Source organism: Erinaceus europaeus, chromosome 6, assembly GCF_950295315.1.
Source record: "Erinaceus europaeus chromosome 6, mEriEur2.1, whole genome shotgun sequence".
Taxonomy (NCBI): domain Eukaryota; kingdom Metazoa; phylum Chordata; class Mammalia; order Eulipotyphla; family Erinaceidae; genus Erinaceus; species Erinaceus europaeus.
In genome coordinates this window covers 16,191,205-16,210,647 of record NC_080167.1, presented here as the reverse complement: position 1 = coordinate 16,210,647, position 19,443 = coordinate 16,191,205, and the positions used below count along the sequence as shown (strand labels likewise).

The 19,443-nt window shown below is 40.7% G+C and overlaps 1 protein-coding gene across 2 annotated transcripts; it reads right to left on the bottom strand.

Moving 5' to 3' along the window:
* Nucleotides 1–201: 201 nt before the first annotated feature.
* DENR (density regulated re-initiation and release factor) lies at nucleotides 202–19,109 on the bottom strand. Of its 2 annotated transcripts, XM_007539797.3 has the most exons (8): nucleotides 18,988–19,109; nucleotides 18,251–18,368; nucleotides 10,110–10,129; nucleotides 8,929–9,013; nucleotides 5,692–5,775; nucleotides 3,665–3,781; nucleotides 1,403–1,542; nucleotides 202–1,105 (listed from the first exon to the last, which is right to left on the bottom strand). In XM_007539797.3, exons 2-8 carry the CDS (start codon nucleotides 18,357–18,359, stop codon nucleotides 1,061–1,063), a joined length of 600 nt encoding a protein of 199 aa, XP_007539859.1. In that variant the 5' UTR covers nucleotides 18,360–18,368; nucleotides 18,988–19,109; the 3' UTR covers nucleotides 202–1,060. The 2 variants fall into 2 exon arrangements, with proteins under 2 accessions (XP_007539859.1, XP_060049171.1); XM_060193188.1 differs by lacking the exons at nucleotides 8,929–9,013; nucleotides 10,110–10,129.
* Nucleotides 19,110–19,443: the final 334 nt, after the last annotated feature.

Genomic DNA, 19,443 nt, shown 5'->3' with positions numbered 1-19,443 from the left:
CTAGTTAGCAGAATTTCACTCATATAATTTATAGCCAGAACAGTAACTCAGTCTCTCTGATCCTCTCACAACTGATAATAATATATAAAACGAACTTGGGCACTGTCCCCCACTCAATATTGCCAAACATGTTTCCAAGAATTCTTAGAAAACACTTTTAAATATACACAGGATAGTCTATTACCAAATAATGCATCATCATTTGTTTAAATATTTATTTATTGAGACAGAGAAGGGGATAGACAACCAGAGAGAGCATCACTCTGGCACATGCACTGCCAGTGATCCAACTCAGGACCTCATGCTTGAGGGTCCAATACTTCATCCACTGAGCCAGCTCCTGGGCTGTGCATCATCATTCTAAACTATTCATTTACATCACTTGCAGCTTTTTAATATTATAGGTAACACTTTCATCCAAAAGCAATTCTGATTGCTTCTTTAGGATAATGTGAAAGAAGTGGTTTACTGGGTCAAACAGTGCAGGTGGTTTTAAGGCTTTTTAATATACTTTACCAAATAATCCAGAACAGCTGAACAACTCCTACCAACAGTAATGTTCACGAGTCCTCAGAGTGGACTTGGCTGGTACAACGAAGCAAATTCAACCACAAATCTATAGGTGCTCAAACATCTCAAACTATCATACCAAAGAAGCAAGGAGACAGTTATTAATGGTTATAAAGCCAAATTTCAAATTATTAAAAAAAAAAAAACTACCTGGCTTAAATCATAATTTGAATAAATCATATTTTAAAATTAAAAAAACTTTACCAGAGTCTTCAAAAGTAACGTTATAAAGAGAGAAAACATCAGTACCAAATGACAAAAAAATTTTATTTGACTAAGATCTATTTCATGCATAAGCATGACAGTCTCCCTTGTTTATTAGACTTTGGCAATAAAAAAAACAAAGCAGCCTTTACAGAACAGTGAAAATGCCAAGAGTGAGGGTAGTCTACAGTTTCACTGTAGGATAAATATATATATTTGTAAAGGCCTCTCCCTTTGGCCATATCAATTCTCAGTTCAAATCATTAAATACAGACACATTTCAAAATCACTTCTTCACTTCTCCAAGATCTTCAATGCTATCATCATCCACCTATAAAAACAAATAATTAACATTTCATGAGTTGTGATATCAAATAATAGCAAGACAGTCTGCTTTAAAAAATTATTTCTGGAGGCAGGCAGTGGCCTGTTTGAGTGTATATGTTACCATGAACAAATACCCAGGTTCAAGTCCCTGGCTCCCCATTTACAGGAGAGAAGCTTCACAAGTGGTAAAGCAATGCTGCAGGTATCTCTCTTCTGTCTCCCTTTCCCCTCTCAATTTTGCTGTTCTATCAAATAAATATTTTAAAATATTTCTATAGACATGCATGTTGTGTATACTCACCTCTGGCCATTTTTCCTGAATGACATCAATTATGTCATCAGTGAAGTCTCCCTGAATGATGATTTCATCCTCCCCTGTTACTGAGGCACCACAGGAGAATTTCTGAGCAAAAAATCGTTGTGCTTCTTTAAGATCAATTTCTGTTATTAAAAAGACAAAAGCCACCAAGGTTATAATTAGAATCATATGCCAAAGATATATATTTAAAAAAATATTTATTTTCCCTTTTGTTGCCCTTGTTTTTTATTGTTGTTGTAGTTATTATTGATGTCGTCATTGTTAGATAGGACAGAGAGAAATGGAGAGAGGAGGGGAAGACAGAGAGGGGGAGAAAAAGAAGACATCTGCAGACCTGCTTCACCACCTGTGAAGGGACTCCCCTGCAGGTGGGAGCCAGGGGCTAGAACCAGGATTCTTACACCAGACCTTGCACTTCACGCCATGTGTGCTTAACCCACTGTGCTACCCAACTCCCAAGATAAATCTTTTATCTTTATATCTTGTACCATTTTGAAACTTAATCTGTATTTAAAATTTTAATACAGAATGTGTTGGTCCCCCGTACCACTATAAGCCAGAGCTGAACAGTGCTCTGCTTAAAGTAAAAAACAAAAAATCAGAATGTGTTAATAGGCTTCACCTCTTTTCTAGAACAGTAATTACAAAACTATCATAGGCAGTAGTCTTTACTATTCAACTTGCATTTTCAATGTACAGTATAAGTATATAAAAACACCATCATCTGGACAAGGAGATAGCATAATGATAATACAAAAGACTCTCACTGAGCCTGAGGCTCTAAGGACCCAGGTTCAATGCCTTGTACCACCATAAGCCAGGGCTGAGCAGAGCTCTAGTTGAAAAATAAAAAAATAAATCTTTAAAAAAATTTTCTTTATCTTTATTTATTGGCTAGAAACAGCCAGAAACTGAGAGGGAAAGAGGAGACAGACAGAGACACACCTGCAGCTCTGCTTCACCACTCGCAAAGCTTTCCCCTGCAGGTGGAGGCCAGGGGCTTGAACCCGGGTCCTTTCACACTGTAACATGTTGCTCAACAAGGTGCGCCACCACCCGGCTCCATAAATAAATCTTTTAAAAAAAAAAGCATCATCCATACTATGCATAACTCAGAGTAAGAAACACAAGTTCTTTTGCCTTTACACAGAAACACACACACACACACACTCTCTCTCTCTCTCTCTCTTAGAGAACTTAACATTTATGTGACCCAGTGACATTTTCCTAACTCTTCTGTTATATGAAGAGAACTGTTTACATATTCACCTCAGTTGTTTCACCATTTGTTCAAGGATAGCAGGGACTGAAGGGACACTGAAGGAAGACATTCTGCTGCTAACCACCTGTCTTCAGCCTCTACTTTTATTCCCAGAGGGGGCAAGCTTTTGTATAATCTTTTGCCAAGCTTGCTGGTTAAGCTGGAAAAGCCAGAAAAGGGCAGAAAAACAGCACTGGTAGGCTTTAAATGGAACTTTCCCTCATAGACTCCTCCTCATACTACATAAAATGGACCCCAACAAGAATTCTAGAAAGGAAAAAGTTAACCTTTTCTGCAAAAGATTTAAGAATTTCAGGAGTCGGGTGGTAGCACGGCAGGTTAAGCACAGGTGGTACAAAGCTCAAGGACTGGCTTAAGGATCCGGTTTGAGCCCCCAGCTCCCCACCTACAGGGGAGTCACTTCACAGGCGATAAGGCAGGTGTCTATCTTTCTCTCCCCGTCTTCCCCTCCTCTCTCTCCATTTCTGTCCTATCCAACAATGAGGACATCAACTACAACAACTATGACATCAACTAACAACAGTAATACAAGGGCAACAAAAGGGAATAAAAAAAAAGATTTTGGAGTCGGCCTGTAGCACAGCAGGTTAAACGCATGTGGTGCAAAGCGCAAGGACCGGCTTAAGGTTCCTGGTTCAAGCCCCGGCTCCCCACCTGCAGGGGCGTCGCTTCACAGGCGGTGAAGCAGGTCTGCAGGTGTCTATCTTTCTCTCCTCTGTCTTCCCTTCCTCTCTCCATTTCTCTGTTCTATCCAACAATGACATCAACAACAATAATAACTACAACAGCAAAAACAAGGACAACAAAAGGAGATATCAAAAATAAATAAACTTAAAAGATTTAAGAATTTCTCCAAAATTTGATTTTGATGCTACAATTAGACACATACCTTTGATAATTCATAATGCCACAAGAGAAAAGTATAGCTCATACACTTTATACATACTTAAGCTTGAACTCACCAAAAGTTGCAAGGCCACATACTCTTGTTACATATTTCTTCTTTGCTCTGGGAATTTTGGCTATTGTAACCTTTTGTGGTACAGTCTTCTTTTTTTGCTTTATTTGACCTCTTCCACCTTAAGGAAGAAAGAGCCCAGCATTAATTGCTTCCTTTTAAAACAAAGAGTACTTTAAAAGTCTTTAATAAACACAGTCATCAATATTACTCAATAAACATTAAGAACCTCTGTGTAGAGCATAACTCTAAGTTAGATATGAACTCACAAAGATAAAGAAAACGTCTCTGCACTCCAGAAATTCAGTCTAGTGAGTGAATGGATACAAAAACAAAACAAAAAAAGTATATCCAGGTGAAAGGAGAAAGCCTGAAGGGCCATAGGAAAAACATCCCAGGGAAAGGTAACAAACACAGAGATGTCTATACTAGAGGTGGGGAGCCTTTTTTTCTGAAAGGGCCACTTGGGACACTCATATCCTACGTAAATCATACAAAATTATCAACTTCAAGATCAGCACTTAAGTTGCTATGAAAAAAGCTCCAGTTGCCTTGGCAGGGCAGGACATTTCCTCTCCCTGGTGTATAAAATACAGAAGATGGATCTGTGAAGAGGAAGGTCGAGATCATTGAGAAACCTACAATGGTTCAGATAGAACTTAATTAAAAATTTAAAACAGGGAGTCGGGCGGTGGTGTAGCGGGTTAAGCACAGGTGGCGCAAAGCACAAGGACAGGCGTAAGGATCCCGGTTCCAGCCCCCAGCTCCCCACCTGCAGGGGAGTCGCTTCACAGGCGGTGAGGCAGGTCTGCAGGTGCCTCTCTTTCTCTCCCCCTGTTGGAATTCCCCTCCTCTCTCCATTTCTCTGTCCTATCCATCAACAATGACATCAATAACCACAACAATGTTAAAACAACAAGGGCAACAAAAGGGAAAATAAAAAAATATAAAAAAACTTATAAAAAAATTTCAAACAAAGCAGTGGCAGCAGTGCTCACTGTGTACAAGATAAAAAAGACTAAGGAGATGCAACAGAACTTAACTCAGAGAGGCCAAACAGAGAGGCCCCGAGACAGGTATTAGGTTTTCAGTTTGAGTGAACAGATAAACTATGCTATCATTAATTCAAATGAAGACAAAAGATGTAGATTTATTTTGGGAGAACTGTATTGGAAGGCTTATAGGATGCTGGGTCTACAGACACAACTCAGGTACACACACACAGATTTATGTGGAATTTCCTTTTTTTGTACCATTAAACATTTTTTATTCTGTTGTAATAAAATCCTTTGCCCAAAGTTATTCTAGTCCTGTCTTGGTGCGGTCCCAGGTGGTCTCCTTTGATATTCCTAGTTGACCAGGGAGATTGTGGGGAATTTAAGTGGGGAATGTGGAAGAAAGAATGGAAGTGTTAAGAAAAGGTATGTGCAACGATGACATCAATAACAATAATAAAAAAAAAAAAGGCAACAAGAGAATAAAATAAAAATTAAAAAATTAAAAAAAGGTATGTGCTCTATATGAAAAGTATGTTTTTTGATTGAGCTACCTAAAATCTTATAAACAATCCTTACTCTAAATAAAAGAGAAGTATGTTAATAAGGCAACAAAGTCATAAACAGGCTGATGGGCTGCTTTTTTCTTTTTCTTTATTCCCTTTTGTTGTCCTTGTTGTTTTATTGTTATTATTGTTATCATTGTTGTTGGATAGGACAGAGAAATCAAGAGAGGAGGGGAAGACAGAGGGATCCTTAAGCCAGTCCTTGCGCTATGTGTCACCTGCACTTAACCTGCTACGCCACCGCCTAACTCCTGGGCTGCTTTTTTCATGTGCTTATAATATAAAACAAATAAAACATGTTTACAGTGTACTGATAGAGACCAAATCACACCACATTGACCCATTCCCAGAATATGATTCTGTATCCCTCTATGATACATATATGTATTACCATAACAGGTATTCACTTTGGGAATATTGTATTATTTATTCCTTCTACCAAAAGGAAGGCATGAGGATGTAGATCTCACCTCTCTTTTGTTTTTTCTTCTCTTCTTCTTCCCCTGCTGTTCCTTGACCTTCACTAATTCCAGTTTCTTGTTTGGGTGAATTTTCTAGATGTAAAAATGAAATCCAAAAGTATCAACATCACCTTATGTTCAATCACCACTAAACAACCTTACAAACAACTAACCAGGGCATTTATAAAGCTAGTGATTACGTTTCTAGCTTCCAATCAAGTCTAATTCTAGTTACAATATGGCGACAGAAGACAAAGCAAAGTCATAATATGTAAGGATAGGAATCTAGTCAGATGAAAATCAGACACACTGGGAATTTTTTGCATCTAAACACACTAATCCTGTTAACAGGAAGTCTGATTCCAAATAAAAGACTCCCCCCCTACTCCCCTCTTCCCAGTCAAATCCCAGGTATGTCATGCTCAGGATCAACCATGTTCTAATTACAACACTAGGTTTATGGGTTCTTATCCAACCACTGACAGCAAAGGACATTTAGCTATGATGCAGACAGTCTTATTGGAACTTCATGATTTGTGTCTCATAGGAACGATCTGAAAATCAAAACAGCAAATTGTGGGGCCACACTGGGTATAATTTGTAGGTCTGTCCCCAGTTTAGATTTGCCTTTTTATTTATTTTAATTATCTTTATTTATTGGATAGAGACAGCCAGAAATCGAGAGGGTAGGGGGAGGTAGAGAGGGAGACAGATACCTACAGCCCTGCTTCACCACTCACAAAGCTTTCCCTCTGCAGGTGGGGACCTGGGACTCGAACTTGAGTTCGTGCACATTGCAACATGTGTGCTTAACCAGGTGCACCACCACCTGGCCCCTAGGCTTGCCTTTCTTGCTGCTACTGTCTTCATTTTTATGAATCCAACCATTTTTTAGCAAATTGAGGAAATCTGTTTATTGGTTCTTCCTTACCTCTGGCAATAGCTACACCATTCTTCTTTCTAGTTATTTGGGCCAAAGCCCTTAAAGCCCCCTTTACTCACATCTCACATCCAACACATTAAACCCCCCCCCATCGAAAAACTATCAGCTCTTCCTTCAAATTATATACAGAATCAGACCACTTTCTACCACCTCCACAACTGTTCTAGTCCAAGTTAAATCATTAACTGCATACCAGATTACCTTTCAGACAGGTGCCTATTTCCCCTGCTTTGCTGCCTATGCCTCTCTTCACTCTATTCTTTTTTAAAAGAAATTTTATTATCTTTATTTATTTATTGTATAGAAACAGCCAGAAACTGAAAGGAAGGGGGGAGATAGAGACAGAGAAACCTGCAGCCCTGCTTCACCACTTATGAAGCTTTCCCCCTGCAGGTGAGGACCGGGGACTTGTGCATTGTAACATGTATGCTCAACCAGGTGCACCACCACCTGGCCCCTCCACTCTATTCATTACAGAGTAGCCAGAGATGCTGCTGAAACAAATCAGGCCATTTCACTTCTTTTCAAACCTCCCTAAAATCACCTCACAGTACAAGTCAAGGCTTAATCACACAGAGCCCTCCACTATGACTGATTTTGACCAGCTGCAGACAAGACAGGTTTTACCTTAGGACCTTTGCACTGGCTACATCATTAGCATAGAAAATTTTCCTAAATATCCAAAATGACTATTCCTTACTTTCTTTGGGTCTTTACTCATTTTTTTTTAAAGCAAACTAATTTCTTTTTAAAAAATTTTTTTTATTTATTCCCTTTTGTTGCCCTTGTGGTTTTATTGTTGTAGTTATTATTGTTGTCATCATTGTTGGATAGGACATAGAGAAATGGAGAGAGGAGGGGGAAGAGAGACAGGGGAGAGAAAGATAGACACCTGCAGACCTGCTTCACCACTTGCGAAGAGACTCCCCTCCAAGTGGGGAGCCAGGGCTTGAATCGGGATCCTTAGGCCGGTCCTTGTGCTTTGTGCCACCTGCTCTTAACCTGCTGCGCTACAGCCCGACTCCCTGCAAACTAATTTCTAACACCAAGAATTCCTTGCTAATTACTAGATATCCTCATGCTTTAGTTATTTTGCTTTTCTTCCCTCTAGAATTCCAAAGAGTAGTTTTGTTTATTGCTTTATTCGCAGCATCTAAGATTCAGTTGCACAGTTTGCTTGTAATAATTTGTCAAAGGGATAAAAATATATTTGCCCCTAAACCATTCTTTTTTTTTTTAAAGATTTATTTTATGTGAGAAAGAAAAAGAGGCCAGAGAAATTTTCCAGTACATACAGTGCTGGAGATTGAACTTGGGACCTCATGTTTGCAAGTCCAAAACCCTACCACTGTGTCATCTTTCATGCCATAATTTATAATTTTTAATATAAATTGATACTTTGAGCTATTCTATCTCAGAGAGGTAAGACGAAGCAGGTGTGTGACTTCAAATAGTTTTAATTCAATAAATTAAGGCCATTTTTCAAGTCAATAATATAGACATAACTATAATACACCATTAAAGTAGGAAGGAGCTCTATGTCTTTAAAAGTTATACCTTGCAGCAACAAATGCTGGAGAAGTTGGGGGGGGTCAAAGGAACCCTCCTACACTGCTGGTGGGGATGTAAATGTCCAACTCCTATGCAGAGCACTCTGGAGAACTCTCAGAAGGCTACAAATGGACCTACCTTATGATCCTGCAATTCCTCTCCTGGGGATATATCCTAAGGAACCCAATATACCCATCCAAAATCTTAGCAGCACAATTTGTAGTTGCCAAAACCTGGAATCAACCCAGGTGTCCAACAACAGATGAGTGGCTGAGCAAGTTGTGGTATATATACACAATGGAATACCACTCAGCTATAAAAAATGGTGACTTCACCGTTTTCAGCCCATCTTGGACGGAGCTTGAAGAAATCATGTTAAGTGACATAAGTCAGAAACAGAAAGGTGAATATGGGATAATCTCACTCTCAGGCAGAAGTTGAAAAAACAAGATCAAAAGAGAAAACACAAGTAGAACCTGAACTAGAGTTGGTGTATTGTACCAAAGTAAAAGACTCTGGGGTGCGTGGGGGGGAAGAGTACAGGTCCAAAAAGGATGACAGAGGACCTAGTGGGGTTTGTATTGTTATGTGGAAAACTGAGAAATGTTATGCATGTATAAACTATTGTATTTACTGTCGAATGTAAAACATTAATTCCCCCAATAAAGAAATTTAAAAAAAAAAGTTATGCCTTAAGTGCATTTGTTTCAGATATACAAGCTTTGATGAAAGGAAAAAAAAAAAAATCATACCTACGGTAAGTTTTGCAAATTCATTTGGAAAATTCTTCTCTAACCACTGTCTACATTTAGCAACATCAGGCATATATTCACAGTACTGAGGGGAGAAAGGAACAAAATGAGCCACAATAGAACATTTTTAAGCAACTGATACATTTTTTAATTAAAAACTCATTCCTACTACTTGTTAAAGAAAGATAAGCTAGCTATTTCACCTGGTACCTTACCCAGAGCAAATCTGTATTCAACCAAGAAATATTCCATAAGAAAGTAAAAAGAATTGCTGCAGTAATTTATTTCTTCTCATCAGACAGACGGGCCATTAGAAATAGCAATAAACAAAAAGCACCATTTCTAACTTGCTTTGGGCACACAATGATTTCCTTCTTTTGTGTGTATGACATGCCCATATAGTCAGACCAGAAGTTTATTAACAGAGGCTTACATATAATTGTATTTATATTATCATCTGCCCAGGTATGTAAATTGGGTTCTGAGTAACTCATTTTGAGTCTGTGCAAAATTCAAATAGTATAGTCAAGTGTAAAAAGTATGTATGTATATATCTCAAAGAAAACAATTCAAGATCATAAAATTACTCTGTAGAGTTTTTTTCAGTGTTATTTAAAATATTTTTTTTATATTTATTTATTTTCCCTTTTGTTGCCCTTGTTGTTTTTCATTGTTGTTGTTGTTACTGATGTTGTCATTGTTGGATAGGACAGAGAGAAATGGAGAGAGGAGGGGAAGACAGAGAGGGGGAGAGAAAGACAGACACCTACAGACCTGCTTCACCGCTTGCGAAGCGACTCCCCTGCACACGGGATTCTTACGCCGGTCCTTATGCTTTGAGCCGCTGCGCTTAACCCGCTGTGCTACTGCCCAACTCCTGACTGTACATTTCTATAGAAAAACTAAGTTTTTCTGTAAAACTTTGAAACTTCACTATAAAATTAAAGACTATGAGTAAGAGAAATAGTTCTTATAGCCAGAAGTGGCTCAGTGAGTAGAGAGCATTCTTTGCAAACCCGTGGTCCCCAGGTTTGATTCCCAGCAACATACATGGCCTTAGTGGTGCTCTGATCTGTCTCTCATATTAAGTAAATAAATCTTTAAAGAAGAAGTTCTTTGGCTATCTCTGAAATCACCTCAAATGTAAGAGTAAAAAAAAAAAGAAAAAGAAAAAGACTTACCTCTGTTGGCAATGAACACACTGGGAAAATAGAGAAAAGATTTGATTATTTAAATAAACAAAGGGCTCATGATAGCTTTTAAATTTGACAAAGTGCCTCATTTCTACTTAACGAAAAAATTTAAAGTTATCTATTTTGGATACACAGAGAAATTGAGGGAAGGGGGGGTCGAAGAGGGAGACACACCTGAAGTGCCATCATGAAGCTTTTCAGTGGCAGGTGGGGACTAGGGGCTTGAATCTAGGTCACTGTGTACTTTAATGTGTATGCTCAACCAAGTGAGCCACCACCCACCCACCACTTCTTATTATACTTATTATAATTTTTCTGTAACTTTCCAAATGCTATCATACTTTACTTTTTTGAGGTAAAAAACACATGACTATTAATATAATCTTGACTTTTTTTTGTCTAAAAAAAAGTGTCAGGTGGGGATAGATAGCATAATGGTTATGTACAGAGACTCTCGTGCCTGAGGCTCCATAGTCCCAGACTTCTAGTACTTTTGTTACCTCTTCACTCTGATGTTTTTTTCCCCTTTTCATTCTATTGTATTACAGAAAACCAAGAAGGTAGTAGGAACACTAGTAGGAACATTATATACCCAGCATGTGCTAAGGAACTAGAACTCAGTGAGTTTCTGAAGTTGAACTTTGCTGTGTATTATATTATCATAATTAATAACCACAATCCAATAAAATTGGAATTACCGTATCTGTTTTACAATAATGAAAACAAGACTTTCAATAAGTAGGCCATTTGCATCTGGTCAGAGCAACAGGATTTTGACCCTGATCTGCAACTAGATTAGATTCCATAGCTTATACAAAGTGTGTGCGTGGTTTTTTTTTTAATTTTTACTTCTATTAAACTGATTTCTCACCCATCATAGTTAAATATCTGCTGCAATGACAAAGATGGTACACAGCAAAAGAAAATTGGGTGTTTTAATCTCAAGCTTAGTGCTCTTTCCATTAAAGCACTCCCTAGCTAAGCTCAACCGGACAATCCTTGTAACTCAAGTCAAAAGCTAGTAGGCAGGGTTTTACAACTACACTTTCAGTAAATATCAAGGCCCTAATAATTATATGCCATTTTAAATAAAATTTAGTTTAGCAAAATGCAATAGAGAAAATTTAGACAATTGGACATCATCTGAGTTTACTTTTAAAGTTCATTTCCCTCCACAGATCCTCCATTATTTGGGAGCTTCTCTCTTCCCTAATCCAGCTTTCTAGTCCTTTTTCCAACTATGACACCATCTCCCCAGATAATACCTTGGGTCCACCTGCATGTTAGCTGTCAGGTTCAGGCAAAAACTGGTAAAGTCATGGGCCCTTCGGAATATACCTAAAATAGACCTACTATTCCCAAAATGGAGACTCCCAAATCTTCATCTGCAATATTCTTGCCTTTCGGTACATTGACAATTTATTCTGCTTTATATCTTAACTCTCTTTCAGCCACCAGGTTCCAGATGCTACCATGATGCTAGCCTGAACTCCCTGGGCAGACGACCCCACCAATGTGTCCTGGAACCCTGCCCCAAGCTCTAACCCACTAGGGAAAGAAAGAGACAGGCTGGGAATATGGATCAACCTACCAAAGCCCATATTCAGTGGGGGAAGCAATTACAGTAGCCAGACCTTCCACCTTCTGCACCCCGTGATGATCCTGGGTGCATGCTCCCAGAGGGATAAAAAACAGGATAGTTGTCAAGAAAGATGATGAGATAAGGAGTTCTGGTGGTGGGATTGTATGGAACTGTACCCCCTTATCCTATGGTCTTGTCAATCTTTCCATTTTATAAATAAATAAAAAATAAAGCCAAAAAATCTGATCAATAAACAAATTTGTCAATAAAAAAAGGAACCACCCCCTTATCAGTATTGTAGACAATATACTGTACTGGCAGTGGGTTTGTCAACCATCTTCAGATAGTTTACTGTCACGTTTGTACCACCTTTAACAATTTAAATATATTTTTAAATGTTTTATTTGGTAGTGTGCTGTATATTGTACTGAAATTTAATGAAAGGAGGAAATAAATTGCACTATGGGATGTTCAATAAAGTACAAATACCTAGACAAAAACTGCTAGTACTTCAGTGGGGGAGTTTCATGAGTGGTGGAAAAGTCAGTCCTCTCTAGGTGTCTCTCTTTTGTCTGTCTCTTCTCCCATTTAACAAAGGATAAGGGAGAGGGGGAAGGCTGTCAGGAGTGGTGAGTCACCATGCAGAGATAACCTTAGTGTCAAAACAAAGACCAGACGCTAATATACCATAAGGTGACTAAAAGTGGGAACAAAACTAAAGTTGAGAAAGGTGACATGACAATCTCAAAGCTGAGCAGGTGTACTGCCATTTTCCATAACCACAGCTCTCATCCAATACCAACTAGTCAAAAAGCTGGTCATAATTTTAAATGGTTGGTAAACAAATAGGACACTAAGTAAAGATTAGCTGTACATCAATTCAATGACGTTTATTATTGAGAAAACTATGAGAGGATTTTTTAATTTAAAAATATTTTATTTATTATTGTGGATAGAGACAAAGAAATTGAAAGGGAATGTGGAAGTAGAAAGGGAGAAAGAAACAGAAGACACCTGCGGCACTACTTTACTGCTAGTGAAGCTTCTGCCTGCAGGTGGGGATCGGACCAGGGGCTCAAACCCTAGTCCTTGGACATGCTAACATGTGTTCAACCAGGTGCGGCACCACCCGGCCCCTATTAAAGATAATTTTGATCAACAAAAAATTTCTTTTCTTTTAAACCAGAGCACTGCTCAGCTTTAGTGTGCTGGGAATTGAACAGGGAACCAATGGTGCCTGAGGCATGAAAGTCTTTTTGCTTAACCATTATGCTATCTCTCATATCCCAGAGAAAATTTCAATATGAACTATGTAACAAATGATGTTAAGTGAATATTATGCTTATGTTCTAAGGGTATTATGTAGAAAAGAGCCCTTATTCTTTGAAGATAGGCACCAAAGTATTTAAGGGTGACATATATAGGTATCTGCAACTTTTCCAAGAGATTAGTAAAACTAAAATTTATATACTTTCACAGAGAAAAATAAAACATACTAAATATTTAACTCAATCTGGGTTCCTAAGTTTCATTCCCCAATAAAAGAGGCTCTTTGAAGAAATGGCCAATTTCTTGGTGGCCTAGGTTCAAAGCCCTGGCACACAACATGGAAGTACTACAGAGGATGTTCTAGTGCTGTGGTATCTCTCCCTCTCTAGCTGAAACTGAAGTGGAAAAAAGTATGCAGGGATTCTAATGTGTGAGGAGTAAGTAACACAGTAATATCTGCTTACAAATCTGTCCTGCTTTAAGTTTTTTGAATCTTGAGCATGACACAACAGTGGTTCTCAAAGCTTAACCAGGATCAGAATTCCCAGAGATCTTGTAAAAACACAGGTGCTAGACCCCAACAGAATTTCAGGCTCAAGGAGGGAGCCTAATCACTTGCATCTTCCTGGCTATGTTGATGTTACTGATTCACTTTGCAAACCATTAGTCTAGAGAAAATTTGATAGCCTTTCAAATATGCATTTATTTATTTGGTATGAAATGTTTTCCTAAGAAGAAAAAAGAAAAGGTCCATCACAAACAGAATTATACAAGAACAAAGTACTAGTTTAAAAAAGAAAAACAAACAAACAAACAAAAAACCATGCTTTGACCAAAAAAGACACATGGAAAGAATGTAAGTTAAATGCATGATTTTGAATTTTTTATTTTTATTATTGTTTTTATAAAGATTTACTTATCAACACAAGAGAGAAAAGGACAACCAGAGTATCACTCTGGCACACACGATACATGAGATCAAAATGAGGGAGGACCTCGTTTTCAAGGCCCAACCTCTACTCACTGAGCCACCTCCCTGATCATAATACTCTGGACTCAACTCTTACTGCCCCATGTTCCAGTCAATTTGAACTTGAACTTCTATTGAAGCTATCTGAACACCCACTCACTCAGTCTTCAAGACTTTGTGAAGATTCCTTGAAGATGTTGTTACAAAAGTTTTGCTTAGTGGTCTGAGAGGTGGCGCAGTGATAGGGCTATGGACTCTCAAGCATGAAGTCCCATGAAGTTCAATCTCCGGCAGCACATGTGCCAGAGTGATGTCTGGTTCTTTCTCCTCCTACCTTTCTCATAAAAAAATAAAATCTTTAAAAAAGTTTTGCTTAAATTTTAATCTCAGTCTGACCTTTATATAACCCACATACTTCCAGGAAGTAATAATTAAGTGTCTGGTAGGACTAAATAAAACAAGCAATCATAAAGACCTTCTCAATAAGCTTTAGCTTTTTTTTTTTTTCCCCTCCAGTTCTCCCAAGGAGAACTGATTGGTTCATTCTTTATTCCTACAGCAATCCGGTCAACTTTCTCGTGTACACTTAGCATATAACAATACATTTGTTAAATTTTGTCTTCAGAGTTAAGCTGTGCACTTCTAAAAGACAGTTATGTCTTACTCTTTCTGTATGTGAAACAAATGCTTGGTACAGAGCAGATGCTGAAGACATTTTGAGGGCAAGAGGATAGTTCAGAGGGTAGAATGAACACCTAATCCTACATGAAGCCCTGAGATCTCTCCTGGACACCACATGGGAGCACCATGGAGAGCACCAAGAAAACTCTACAGATGAAGCAGTACAATGGTGTCTCTCACTATGAATACAGATTAAGAAAACGTGGCTGGGGGTGTCACTCAGCAGTACCACACATGTACAAGGCCTTCGGTTTATTCCTTGGAGGGGAAAAATCTCTCTCCTGAAGTACTGAGCTCCATTTGTATCTTTCAGCATTTACCAGGTCATTCTGTCACGATGATAAGTAATAGAATGATCTGCTGATTTATTTACATTTCTCCACAGAGCTTAGTTCAGGACCTTACACATCAGAGATACTCAAGTGAATATTTTTTTTGTATTTGCAAACAGGCTCATGAATATGTGGATCTTATTAATACCCTCAGAGTCAGGGAGACAGCTCCCAAGGTAGGGTATGGCATATATGCCTGTCACCAAGGCTTGAGTCCTGGCATTACATGAGAGTGCCACAGCACCTGGGGGAAGCTTCCACACTATGGTATCCCTCCTTGTGTCTCTATGAAAACATCAGTCCAGGGGCAGTGAAATCGTGTGAAGCTCCAAGAGAAGAGTGGGGAACAAAAAATAATACCATCATACTGTTTCACCAAGCTGGCTAACAAAGTCTATTCATCAACCATCTCTGAGGCTAACCATGCCAGATCTATATCTCACATATATCTCCCCTGCACCAATTTCAACATTCTTGGATTCTTTCATATCAAGAAACTCAAATTCACTGACTGAAAATAGAACAATAAATCTACCTCCAAATCCAATTTTTGTCAACTTCATTATTTTCCGTGTTAATCATGTTTTTCAATTCTCTGTTTAGAAATATGAAATTCATCGCTCAATTTCCCCCCCTTTACTGTTAAATATTTTATCATTTCTTTGACCAATCCTCTTTATTAACATTTACACTCATTGCAAGTCTCAATTCTGAAGACAAAAATGTTTCTCCAGAAATGACTACATACCACCCACCCTTGTTTCTCATTATATTCCCACCATTATCATTCTTCTCCCATCAATTTTTTTCTCCTGAAGATACTGTGTCAAATCTTGCCACTGTAGTGTCCTTATGAATTCCTTTGCCATTCTGCCCAAATTCTACCTCTTGTACATGGCTTCTCACTGCCCTACCCCCTGGAAAAGATCTTTCCCTTTCCTGAATTCCTACTTCAGTCAGTACTATTTAACTTACATTTAACATTCCCTAAGTGCTTCTCCTACAAGTAGATCAGAAATTTCAGGAAAAAGTAATTATGTCCTCAATACAAAGTAGGAAAGTAAATGTTTGCTGCTTGAGAAAATAAACGCACATTTTATAAAATGTGTAATAGTTACAATGAAGTAGGATGCAAAAACAGTAACTCTTAACTACATCTGACAATCAAGGACAAAAACCGTATTTAACTATGTTACTATAATAACAATATTATTTATTAAACTATGTTCCTGATTTTTACTGCTCTACTAGAAGATATTTATATAAATCATCATACTTAAGATATAATTATTTTTTAAATTGCCAATAGGGTTATCACCGGGGTTCAGTTCCACCACTCCCAGGGGCCATTTTTTATTTTTCCCCCCTTTAAAAAAATTTTTTGACAGAAAAAAATTTAACTGAATAGAAAGAAACTGACAGGGGAGGAGAAACAGAGTGGGAAAGAGAAAGAAAGACACCTGCAGACCTGCTTCACCACTTGTGAAACGTTTTCCCCCACCCTCCTGCAGGTGGGGGTGCCACCTGTGGGGGCACTTGAACCTGGATCCTTGCACATGGTGATATGTATGTACTTAACTGGGTGCTTTACCATCCGATCCTCAAGATGTAATTATCAGGCTGGAAAAATAGCTCACTTGGATAGTGCGCTGCTTTGCCATGTGCATGACTCAGGTTCAAGCCTGGTCCCCTCTACATTGAAAGAAACTTGAGTGCTGTGTTTGTTCTCTCTCTCTGCCTGTCTTCCCGTCCCTATCTAAAATAAATAAATAAAATGAAAGACGTGATTTTCATTTTACAGACCAAAGAAACAGCACACAGAGAAATCAGGTAATTTATCCAAGGCCACAGAGCTGGTGAGTAGCTCTGGTCAGGGTGCACATTGTAGTCTAAGACTCCAACAGCAAAGGATATAACCAATTAAGATCAATATCAAAACAATACCTATCAACTCTATAGTTTCCCTGTCTACCCTCTCACTGAGACAATATACAGTAATTTTACTATCAAAGATATTCAATGAATAAAACGTTCATAAACTTCTTAGCTTAGTAACATCACCTCTCCTTCAGTAGTACTTAAGTTCTATATGAGGTTTCTATTATACCTATGAAATGTACGATCCACAAGAACAGTGACATGACTTGTTCATTACTTAAAACACTGCTGAGCACACAGTGAGTGCTCAAAAATATTCACGAAGATTAATACTCACTTGCCTCTTGACCAGCTTGCATCTTCAATTTTTCCTGAAAACTTCCAAATACTAAGAAAAGCAGAACTCTTTTAATCCACAAACATTTCTGTACTGATGAGGAAAACCACTCGCAGGGGGAAAATCCTAATTAGTCTAATACACAGCATTCATCCAAGACCACACTGCTGCCCAGCTCTCCAACCTCATTGACTCCAACTCCGTGACACCTTCCTGCCTGCACACAACAAATACAAAGCTACACACTCCTCCACCGCCACGCATCAGCCTCTGTGCTACATTGTTGTTCACTTAGTCCGGGATGTTCACCCCCACTTCCTCATTCAGTCTGTCACCCCTTAAGCCTTCACATCTTTTGTGGTCCGGGAGGTGGCGCAGTGGTAAAGCTTTGGACTCTCAAGCATGAGGTCCCTAGTTCGATCCCCGGCAGCACAAGTGCCAGAGCGATGTCTGCTTCTTTCTTTTTCTTCCTATCTTTCTCATAAATAAATAAAAATTAAAAATATAATAATAAATACTAAAAAAAAAAAAAAAGCCTTCACATCTTTCTTCCAGGAAGGTCTCCTTATACAATAGCGAGATAAGCAAGTAACATTATGCTGAAATAACCTAGCTGCATGTGCCTACTCCCACTGGATTGTAAGTTTCTCCACGCCCAGTAGGAATTAAAAAAGAAAAAAAAAAAAAGCCCACTTGGCTTGAGCAAGTCTGAGAAGTGTGCCTCCTCCTCACCAGTTTCTGCCTCAGTTAAGGACTCGCCAAATGACAAAGGTGGTTTTTGCTTTTTAAGATTAATAGGAACACGTGAAGCTGCTATCACAATGCATAAAAAACAAATGAGTGGGGGGCCCGTCGGGGGCGCACCGGGCAAAGGACCCCCCCCCCCCGCCCCGGCCCGGCCCCCACCTGCAGGGGGGAAGCCTCACAAGGGGCTGAAGCAGTGCTGCCGGTTTCTTACAGTCTCTCTCCCTCTGTCTTCCCTTTCTCTCTCCATTTCTGTCTCTGTCCAATACCAAAGAAATAAAAAAAAGGAGGAAAAACACAGTGAGTAAAAGCCACTTCACGCTTCCCCACACTTGCCTCCGCAATAAAGGACTCGCAGCGGGTAGTCGGCATCGTTAAACTTGGCGTTGCTCCTGGGGTCTCCCTTGCAGTCAGGCCCACCCGATTCAGAAATGTCGGCAGCCATCGCACAGACCTGCGGGCGAGGGAGAGCGCGCTCACCCCGTCGCTCGGGCGGACGCGGCCCCAAAGAGCGGCGTCCGGGAGCAACCTCGCCCCCACGCCCCCGCCCACCCCCCGGCCCGTCTCCGTTTTCTCTCAGGTGGAGACCCGGGCCGCGTTCTGGCTTCAGGCACTCCGCGCACCCCGGAGGGAAGCAAGTAACAAACAGTCGGGGAGCCCCGGCGGAGAGGACGGCGAGGGCGACGCCGGCGGGCACGGGGCTGCGAGGCAGCCGGGTAACGAGAGTCTCGAAAGGCCTCCTGAGGAAAGTGGGGGTCGCCGGGGGCACCCGGAGTGCAGGGCGTGAGGGCGGCGGGGCCCCGGGGGGAGTCAGGGAGGAGGGGGGCGCGGGAGAGGCCGGGTTCGGCCGGGGAGCCCGGGCGAGGAGGCGGGAGAAGCGGGGAGCCGGAGGGCTCGCGGGCAGCGAGGCGCCATGGGCGAGCAGGTGTGAGGGCGCCCGGACACCTGAGGGGCCTGTGTGGGCGGGGGCGTGCAGACGCCGGCCCGGCCCCTTTCCGCCCCGCAGCGCCTCTGCTTCCCCCACGTTCTCCACGAGCTTTTCGAAGGTGGGAGAGCCACGAGGGGGTCTTTACCCAGGCGGTCACACAGCCCCGGCCGCCTCCGCTCCCGCCACTACCGCCAGCTGAAGAGACACATGCAACTCCTCTTCTCCGGCCAGGGCCGCCCGAGAGCTCGCTTGCCTGCCAGAAACTGTCCCGCGAGACCACAAGCCTTTATCGCGAGATCCAGGCCGCCGCTGGGCGGCTGTCGCGAGAAACCTGAAGGCGAGGGCGGAAAGGAATCGAGGAGCATGCGTGTTGCACACCGTGGGGGCGGGGCCGAGGTGCCAAGAGGTTGACAGCCAGTAGGCGGCGCTCGTTGTCTGTGGGAAAGGGGCTCCCGGGTTGTTGGCTGGGAACGTGGAGCGGTGCACCGAGGGTGGCGATGACTCCCAGTTTGTGAGCCTCGCGGTCTGGGCTGAATCCTGGAGTCCTGACTCACCTCCAACCTGCTGAAGAAGTCACTCCTCCGCAGGGAGGGGCGGTTGC